The 9,872-nt window shown below is 56.3% G+C and overlaps 1 protein-coding gene across 1 annotated transcript; it reads left to right on the top strand.

The window, feature by feature from the left end:
* The first annotated feature begins 253 nt into the window (after positions 1 to 253).
* GNPDA2 (glucosamine-6-phosphate deaminase 2) lies at positions 254 to 9,547 on the top strand. The gene is made up of 7 exons (XM_029076809.2): positions 254 to 381; positions 3,237 to 3,399; positions 4,391 to 4,492; positions 5,866 to 6,048; positions 7,551 to 7,735; positions 7,927 to 8,101; positions 8,582 to 9,547. The coding sequence occupies exons 2-7, from the start codon at positions 3,276 to 3,278 to the stop codon at positions 8,641 to 8,643; spliced, it is 831 nt and encodes a 276-aa protein (XP_028932642.1). The 5' UTR covers positions 254 to 381; positions 3,237 to 3,275; the 3' UTR covers positions 8,644 to 9,547.
* The last annotated feature ends 325 nt before the right edge of the window (positions 9,548 to 9,872 follow it).

Here is a 9,872-nt window from a genome sequence, read left to right as displayed (position 1 = left end):
AACAGCGCTCTGCACATAGTCAGCGCTTAACAAATACCAACATTATTATTATTTTATTTTTTATTGAAGCGTCACGGAGGCCGCCGTGACGAGCGCGGCTCCCCAGGCCCCGCCCACCTCATTGACCCCGCCCCGTTTCGTGGCCACGCCCCCTTAGCATGGCCCCGCCCCTCCCCCTCGGAGTCGAGCGTTCATTGGTGGCCGCTCCCGGAGAGTGCGCATGCGCGGTTTGAGTTGGGAGGTCGTCGCTCCCGCGGGCGCCCCCTTCCGACCGTCGCCGCGCCCTGTCCTGCACCCGAAGGCTGCTCCGGTCCTTTCCCCCGGACCCTCCCGGACCCTCCCGGACCCCCGGGACCCCCGGGACCCCCAGGACCCCCGGCGGTGAGTCCCCGGGGCGGGCGACGGCGGGCAGCCGGGCCCCAGCCTCCCCCCCGCCCCTCCCTCCTTTCCCTCCCCTTCCCCCCCCCCCAAGCTGCCAGTCCCTGCATTATTATTATCATTTTTCTCAAGCGCTTACCGTGTATCAAGTTCTGTTCTAAGAGGGAGGACTTTATTAAGCGCTTAAGAGGACTCAGGCACTGTAGTGATATTAATAATGTTGATATTTGTTAAGCGCTCTGTGCAGAGCGTTGTTCCAAGCGCTGGGGTAGATACAGGGGAATGCGGTTGTCCCACGAGAGGCTCACAGTCTGAATCTCCATTTTGCAGAAGGGGGGAACTGAGGCACAGAGAAGTGAAGTGACTTGCCCGCAGTCACACAGCTGAGAGGTGGCAGAGCAGGCATTCGAACCCATGACCTCTGACTCCCAAGCCCGGGCTCTTTCCGCGGAGCCACGCTGCTTCTCTGTACTAAGCGCTGGGGTACATACAGATCAATCATGTTGGACGCAGTCCATGAGACTCAATCTAAATCCCCATTTGACAGTTGAGGAAACAGGAAACAGAGAAGTGATTTGCCTAAGCTGCCCAGCAAGCAGATAATAATAATAATAATAATGGTGGTATTTGTTAAGCACTTACTATGTGCGAAGCACTGTTCTAAACCCTGCGGGGATACAAGGTGATCAGGTTGTCCCACGTGGGGCTCACAGTTTTTAATCCCCATTTTACAGATGAGGGAACTGAGGCACAGACAGGTTGTGATGCCCAAAGTCACACAACTGGCAAGCGGCGGAGCCGGTATTAGAACCCATGACCTCCGACTCCCAAGCCCGGGCTCTTTCCACCTAGCCATGCTGCTTCTCTATAATAATAATAATAATGATGATGGCATTTGTTAAGCGCTTACTATGTGCCAAGCACTGTTCTAAGTGCTGGGGGGAGGGATACAAGGTAATCAGGTTGTCCCACGTGGGGCTCACAGTCTTAATCCCCTTTTTACAGATGAGGGAACTGAGGCACAGAGAAGTTAAGTGAGTTGCCCAAAGTCCCACAGCTGACAAGTGGCGGAGCCACCCTCCGGGCCACTCAGACTCCCTCTGACTCCCAAACCCGGGCTCTTTCCACCAGGCCTTGCTCCTCCACTGCCTGTCCTCTCCTTCTTCCTGCCTCACATGCCTCCACACACACACACACACACACACACACACACACACACACATACACATGCACACACGCACAAGTGCACATGCATGCATGTACACATACATACACTCACCCTATCCTCATCACCTCCCCTGCCTCCCTGGTGTCCAACCAGCCCCGGCTTGACCTCATCTGTCATCTTCCTCCCAGATATTTCTCAGTCCGCAGGCAATCAAGTAGTCGTATTTTTTGAGCGCTTACTGTATGAAGAGCACTGTACTAAATGCTTGGGAGAGTACATTTTTATAACAGAGTGGATAGGCATGTTCCATGCCCACAAGGAGTTTACAGTCTAGAGGTGGAGACAGTAATATAAATAAATTATGGGTATGTGCAGACGTGCCATGGGACTGAGAGGTAAATAAAGGGTGCACATTTGGCTACAAATCCAAGTGCAAGAAGGGGGTGGGAGAAGAGGATATGAGGACTTAGGAGAGGAAGGCCTCTTGGAGGAGATGTGCTTTCAATAAGTCTTTGAAGAAGTGGAGAATGATTGATGGATATGAAGAAGGAGGGTGTTCCAGGCGAGAGGTCGGCAGCGGGATAGATGAGATGGAGATAAAGTGAGTAGGTTGACATTAGAGGAGCAAAGTGTGCAGGCTGGGTTGTACTAGGAAAGCAGTGAGGTGAGGTGGTTGAGTGCTTTAATGGAATGCTTTCCTAATGGAAAGGAGTTTCTGTTTAATGCAGAGGTGGATGGGCAACCACTGGAGGTTCTTCCGAGGCGGGGAAAGATGGACCGAACATTCTTCAGCAAGCCAAATAAAATCATACCTCCTCTCATGCCCATGCCCAGTCACATTTGAGGCGTGGGGCAGCTCAGTGGGAACTGCCACCCAACTACGCCTTGTCCAGTCCGGAACTTTGTCCCTGATGGGCACCAGGATGCATGGAGGAAGCCTATGCTGGTTGCCCTCCAGGGCACCCATCCTCATGGTCAGGGACAGACCATACAACACCCCTGACTCTTCCCCCAGAGACCCAGCCTGGACCATCCAGGATCACGGCTTTTCCCCCTCCATCCCTGACTCTCCCCCAATGACCCAGCACAGACCCTCCAACACCCCAGCTCTCCCCTCTCCATCCTTGACTCTCCCCCAGTGACCAAGGCTGGACCATCCAGGACCCCTGACTCTGCCCTCTCCCTCCCTGACTCCCCTCCAGTGACCCAGCATGGGCCCCTTGCCTGTGGGTCTACAGAGCCCTGGATTTTCTCAGCTCAGTTTGGTCCTGGAGTTTGCTTTTTGATTTCCATTGAAACTTTTATCCATTTTGTTTCACACAGAAAGTATCCTTTTGTGTCAGGTGCTCACAGACCGATGGTGGATGCCAACAAAGGGCCTACGGCCCATTAGAAGGGGGAAGGCGGCCGCAGGCCTTCTAGATAGGAGCCCCTCCTCCACCGGGCCATTCTCGTACAGGGCCTGGGAGAGCTGCGAGTCTTAGTGCGGAAGTGTTTCCCAGGCAAGGTCCTGAAGGATCATATGGGGCGGGAGGGAGGGGAGGCTTCTGAGTGGCCGGTGTAAATGTAGGAGTCGGATCTGTAGGGGGACGCGCTCGAGCACCTGGTTCCATGCCACGGCCAGCCTCGTGTCTGGCATTCCCTGAATGTACACCACTCAGCTCGGTTGCCTCTCTGTGGCTCCTTGCAGGTTTGCCTTTGGTCTCTGGGATCTTCCCCACGCCCCACCATGAGACTGGTGATCCTGGATAACTACGAGCTGGCCAGCGAGTGGGCCGCCAAGTACATCTGCAACCGCATAGTGCAGTTCAAGCCTGGGCCGGACAGGTACTTCACGCTGGGGCTGCCCACAGGTGAGGCGGGGTCTCCGAAGGGGGGGCAAACCGGGGTCCATCCGATGCTGGAAGGTTTCCTCCCTCCGGGTGCCGGCAGCGGTGGTCACGGCAGCTACGGAGCACCACTGGATAGAGGGCATGGGGAAGTGGCCGGTGTCGGAGGGTGGCCCTGAGTCTGGGCAGCACCTCCTTACTTCACCCCTTCCTTCCATAGCCTGGGGGTTCGCCTCTCCTGGTCCCTCCCCTTCTTTTCAGGGATCTTGGTGTTGAGTCTCTTCTAAACCATGGAGGGTAGGGAGGAGTGGCCCCCAGGCCCCTCTGCTCCATCCCGTCGCTCTTACTTGGTTCTGAGAAAATAGAGCATTGAGTGAAAGAGTACTAGAGGAAGTCTAGTTCTCCAGTCAGAATGGGGGTCAGTGAACCCCCAGGACAATATTAGTGGAAAGCAAAGCAGTAGAGAACTGCAAAACTGGCCGTCTGAGATAACCATGTGAAGCCAAGTAGCCAGACCCAGTTCCTGGAAGTGGGAAGCCCTCCCACACAGGATCGCAACAATGGGGGACGAGGAGAAACCCAGCAGTCTCATCTCAGAGGGGGAGCCCTCCTTCTCGGGACTGCAACAGTTGGAGAGGAGAGGAAACCTGGCAGCCTCATCTCACAATGAGAGAGCCACAAAAAATGGTGGCAATAGCCAAAGTGTGTTAAAAGGAGAATGCTATAATGGCGCAGCTGTACCTGAGTTGAGAGTGGTGCCCAGGGCGCAGGGACCATGCTAGTGAGTGTCCACCGGGAATGGCCGCTCGAGAGTCTGCTGGGCCGTATCTGGCCAAACAGAGGGCTGGGCGTGGGGTAGGGGTTGGGTGGGAACCACATAGAATGTGCTCTATAACCATGGGGAGATTGGAGGGGATTCATGGAAACTGTGCTCCCAAGAATGGGCCAAACCAGCGGCTGGCAGCGGGAGCAAATCTCGGAATGAACCCAGGAAACCCACCGTCCTTCATTCCAGGGAGCACGCCACTGGGATGCTACAAAAAGCTCATCGAGTACCACAAGATGGGAGTCCTCTCCTTCAGATACGTCAAGACCTTTAACATGGACGAGTACGTGGGTAAGTCCCGGCCACCCCTGGAGCCCCCAGTGCATGCTGGGAGTATCCACGATACCCTAGCCAGCCCCCAGCTCCAACTCTTCGCTCATCCCGAGGAACCCTCCCAACTGAATCTTGCTGCCAACTCCCCTCTCTCACCTGTCGCTTCCTCTTTTTCCCTCCCCGGAGTCCCCGATGGGTGGGCATCCCTTTCCTCCTGCAAACCCCCTTCTCCAGGAGGCCCTCCCTGATTGGCTTCTACCACAGCATTCACAGCATTCCCCTCAGCCATCTGAGTTTCTCTCCGTTGTCTAATCACTGTCTTTGCTGTCATTGGCATCTGTGCTCCTCTCCCACCTGTTGAAGGTGGAGGAATTTCTGTCCGCCTGCTTCCAACCCCGCTGGGCCGGGCACGGGATCTCTTACAGACAAACCCGTAGGTTCCCTGGAGTTCTGTCCCAGGAAAATGGGGTTCTGGGATGGGGAATATTTTCCCTCAAACTGTCCAGTTACTAATTAGGATCCATTCCAGAACCTTTGGAAAAGTAGTAGGACGTGCTACCTACTGCAACTATTGCTTAGTCTGTTAGGGTAGTGCAATCTCTAAGAAGAAATCTACTTCATATATTAAAGCATGAGGCCACAAGCATGGGATTAGGAGTTAGGAGATCCAGGTCTGAGTCCCAGCCTTGCCATTGGCCTGTTGCATGGCGCCGCGTTGCACTTCTCTGAGTGGCTTCGGCAAGTCACTCCTCATCTGTAAAATGGGGATAAGGAAGACTGGGAGCCTCTTGTGGGAGAGGGACTGTGTCCAGTTGGATATCCTAGGACTTACACCCGAATAAGCCCTTTAAAATGCCAAAATTGTTATTTTTAGCATCATCATTGCAGTATTTTCGTGGTAAACTCGTCTCTAGACTGTAAGTTTGTTATGGGCAGGGAATGTGTCTGCTTATTGTTATACTGTAGCCTCCCAAGCGCTTAGTAGAATACCCTTCACAAACTAAGCGTTTAAAAAATACAAATGAACAAAATGAGGTGAGGTTCAAGGTGCAAACTGGAACCTGAATGTGAGCCCTCAGTGGTTGTCCCTAGGCTGGCTGGTGTCCTACCACTTCTAGCCCCCTGGTGCCCCTGATGCGCCCCTGGGCTTGGTTGGGGATGGAGCACCTGTGGGTGGCAGAGCCCTGCCTGTACTGACTCCCTAGAACTTGGGTGGCTCTGTTCAGGGCAGAGACTTGATCCCTGCCCTCCGGCCGCCGCCATGCCGGAGGCTTGCGGGCTCCCTGGCCCATGGCATTCCTGGCTCAAGACCGATGATGTAGGGAGGCAGCGGGGAGGGGGAGGCTGGGTCTCTGGGACAGGACCCGGGCACTGACCTCTGCCTATCCCAGGCCTGCCGAGGAGCCACCCAGAGAGCTACCACTCGTACATGTGGAACAACTTCTTCAAGCACATCGACATGGAGCCCAGCCATGCCCACATCCTGGACGGGAACGCCCCCGACCCGCAGGCTGAGTGTGACGCCTTCGAGAGGAAGATCCAGGAGGCCGGGGGGATCGACCTCTTCATGGGAGGTGAGCTGGGTGGCCCCGCCGTTGGGCCCGCAGTGGGTGAGGGCCAGTGGGGTCTGGGTCGGCTTGATCTCCCCCATCTCTTTTCCAAACGCCCTGGCCCCGACCTCCTGGGACAGTGACCCGACTGAGAGGCGGCATGCTTTCTGTCTGCTGACTCTAATGGAAAGAGCACAGACCTGGGAGTCAGAGCACCCAGGTTCTCATCTTGGCTCGGCCACTTGTCTGCTGGATGGTTTTGGGCTTCAGTTTTGTCATCTGTATAATGGGGATTCAATACCTGGTCTCCCTCCCCTTCGGGCTGCGAGCCCCGTGTGGGACAGCGACCGTGTCTGTCCCGATTATATTGAATCTCCCCCAACCCCCAGGATGTGCTTGACCCAGAATAAGTGTTTAACAAATACCACAAGTATTTTATTATTATTATAACCCGATGATTCAGTGGCTCAGGACCTGACTCTAAGATCACTGTGGGGCCGATGCTGGAAAAAGTTGCTTCTCCTTTCAGATCTGAATTAGAACTCGAGACATCACCTCCCACCCCCTAACATGGGTCAGCCCCACAGCCCATCTTGCCCAGGCCTGTTCCAATGGGGTGCCAGGCGCCAGCCCCTGGGGAGGATCGGGTGCTGGTTACCCTCCTGAACACCCACATCCATGGACCAATTACTCCGTCCCTGACACTTCCCATCCAGTGACCCAGCATGGACCATCAATACCCCTAACTCACCTTAACTTCATCTCTCCATTTCTCACCTCCATCCCTGCCTCTCCTCCGGTGACCCATTCTAGGATGACTGTGTAGCCTTGAGGATTATTCTCAGAGAGAATTTCTTCTCCTACCCTTTCTCTGGCTCTTTACTGTCAAGCAAATGCTCTCGGTTTTAGGGACCTCCGGTCGTGGATAGATTTTGTATTTTGCAGAGGTTACGGAAATGGAAGATATAAAAATTTGCCACAGAAGGGCTGAATGTCAGGCACATTGTTCATCTCCCACCTTTACTAATCCAACCTATCACTGAGTGGTGGTCGTCTCTCTCCTTAATTTTGAGCAATAGAGACAAGATCAATTAATCAACCAATGGTGTTTTATTGAGCACTTGCTGTGTGCAAACCACTGCGTTTAGCACTTAGGTTAGTCCATCGGAGTGAGTAGACATGATCCCTGCCCTCTAAGAGTTTCTGGAAAAGTGTGGAGACAGATCGTAAACTATATTACAGGTCGGGGAAGAAGGGAAAGGGGATATGTATGTGAGTTGGTGCTGAAGGCTTGGATCTTTTAAGGTACGTCCTCAAGTGCCACAGGAGGTTGTGAATACGCCATGGCTCCTTGGAGTACGTCTGGACTCAGACCGCCCTGAAGCTGGGTGGCACCCTAGCATCTCGGATGGGTGGAGGAGGCTGGGGACTGGCCCAGGTCAGGCTTGCTGAAAATGTGTGTGTGTGCCTCTTTGACTCTCCCTGACTCTGTCACTCCATGGTTTTCTGTGTCTCTGCCTGGGAAGGCATCGGGCCCGATGGCCACATTGCCTTCAACGAGCCAGGGTCTAGTTTGGTGTCACGGACAAGGCTAAAGACGTTGGCGATGGACACCATTTTGGCAAATGCCAAATATTTCGATGGAGACTTAGCGAAAGTGCCGACCATGGCCCTGACAGTCGGCGTGGGGACGGTGATGGATGCCAGGGAGGTAAATGTCTGGGGCCTGGGAACTGTGGCCGGTCGTGACCTGCTGTTGGGGAGTGGGGTTGGGGGAAGAAGGATGGCTGCTTCGGCTCCTGCCGTGGGGAATGCCTGGAGTTCCACAGATGTGGAGAGTGGTTCTTGTGACTGTTGGTCACGGTCACTCCCCTGGCTCTGCCCGGCCACGCCGTCTCACAGGTGGTCATCCTGATCACGGGCGCCCACAAGGCGTTTGCGCTGTACAAGGCCATCGAGGAAGGCGTCAGCCACATGTGGACGGTGTCGGCATTCCAGCAGCACCCCCGCACCATCTTCGTGTGCGATGAGGATGCCACGCTGGAGCTCCGGGTCAAGACGGTCAAGTACTTCAAAGGTGAGAGTGATGCGGGGCCCAGGTGCAGGGATGGGGGGACGTTCTGGGAGGTTCGATGAGGGGTCGGTTGGAGATGGTGTGTGCGTGGGTGTGTGTGAGAGTAGAGAGGGTGCCCTGCTCTCATGCCGCCCCAGAACGGAGGCCGGGCGGGTCGGCTGCTCCGCGGCACCGGCTACTGCCTCGGGGTCCTTTTCAGTTTGAAACAACTCGGGTGATATTTGTAATTGCACCTGGGTTTATGTGTGTTTATGGCCTTCCTCCCAAGAGCCCTGGCGTAGGGTCACCGGAGGGGCCTGGCAGAGAAGGCAGCAGGGTGGAGGAGGTGGGGCCGGGCTCGGTCCCAGGCCGAGCGGCTCTCCACACCATCGGGCTACTGGTGTTCCTCCGGGGACCCGTGCTGGCCAATCGCACCTTCCCTCCCAGCTCCCGGTTCCCGTCCGCTGTCCGTGGCCTCATCTGCCGGTCTTTGTCTCCCACCAGGCCTGATGCATGTGCACAACCAGCTCGTGGACCCCCTGTGCAGCATGAAGGAAGAGAACTGAAGGGGGGAGTACAGGAGCCCCCGTGTTCGGAGCGGGCGGAGATCTGCCGCTCTGCCCGGCCGGTCACAGCGGGGGCGAGGGGGTTGGGGGGAGTTGAGTCCGATAACGTCTTCCTTAGGGGTCCAGTGTCTGCGCGTCGTCCGACATTCCACAGGCGTAGAAGGTAGCGGGTCGATCCCGAGGCCGCCGAGCAGTCCACTTGCTCTGTTTGTTCCCGCTACAAGCCAGCTGGCACCCTGGGTGCCTGCTTCCATAGGGGTGGGGGTGGGGGTGGGAGGTTTCCGAAAGGGTCTGTCGGAGCTCTGGGTAGGGCAAGGCTGGAGGCTGGTTCTCACAGCCGTGGGAATGTGACCCCCATTCCCTGGAACAGATTTCCCTTCCCCCCCCGCCCCAACAACCCCTCCTAGCTCGGGGAGCGGATGCCCCCACCCTGGTGAGTAGGTCCACCAGAGCCAGGCACCACCTGGTAGAAACAGCGGGGTCTGCTCTAGGCTGGGGTTGGATAGAGCAGGGAGGGAGCCTCCTACCCTTTCCACACGCGTAGCGTCCATATAAGCCTGGCTGCCATCCCTGAGGGTTGTGGGGTTTCCTTGACACACGGTTGCCTTAAAGCCACCCCCTCCCCGGCCCCGTGTCGGGCCGGCCCCGCCCATCTATCACCTGTCTCCCCGGGTGGCTTGAAGAGAAGACAGTGCCTAGAAAGTCTCTCCTGTTGGGAAGTGGTGTTTCCCGTGCATGGCCTTACACGACGTCTGCCGCCGCAGCACTTTGAACCCGCATGCTTGTCGCCTTGGTGCCCGGGAGGCGGGGGGCTTGGCCTGCGGACAGGACACCTTCTGCTGGGGCCGAATTCTAGTTCTGTACAGGGGGTGTTCCACGTCCAATAAAGGTGGCAAAGAGGCAAGCGGAGGCTGTGTGTCAGTGACGTGGCTCATAGATGTGTGGAGCAGGGCCGGCTGCGGGGACTCACTGGGTGGCTCTGGGGTTCTGGTCTCAAGCACGGGTGCGGCGTCTTCCGCTGGCCTGGGCCCTGTCCGGATGGGACACTGAGGTAGCGGGCCGACCCAGGGCTGGTCTCTCCCCATCCTGTTTGCGGCAGGAGAGGAGACTGCTTGTGTTGCTGAATGGGCCTTGAGGAGGGGTGAGCGCCTGTCCTCCTCTTAGCCCAGGAAGGGTGACCTGGGGCAGGGAAAGAGCCATGAGGAGCTGGGCCCAGTGAGGAGCCCAGC

Source organism: Ornithorhynchus anatinus, chromosome 12 (assembly GCF_004115215.2).
Source record: "Ornithorhynchus anatinus isolate Pmale09 chromosome 12, mOrnAna1.pri.v4, whole genome shotgun sequence".
Lineage (NCBI taxonomy): Eukaryota > Metazoa > Chordata > Mammalia > Monotremata > Ornithorhynchidae > Ornithorhynchus > Ornithorhynchus anatinus.
Note: the sequence above shows the minus strand (reverse complement) of the source record. Positions and strands in the feature narration are given on the sequence as shown.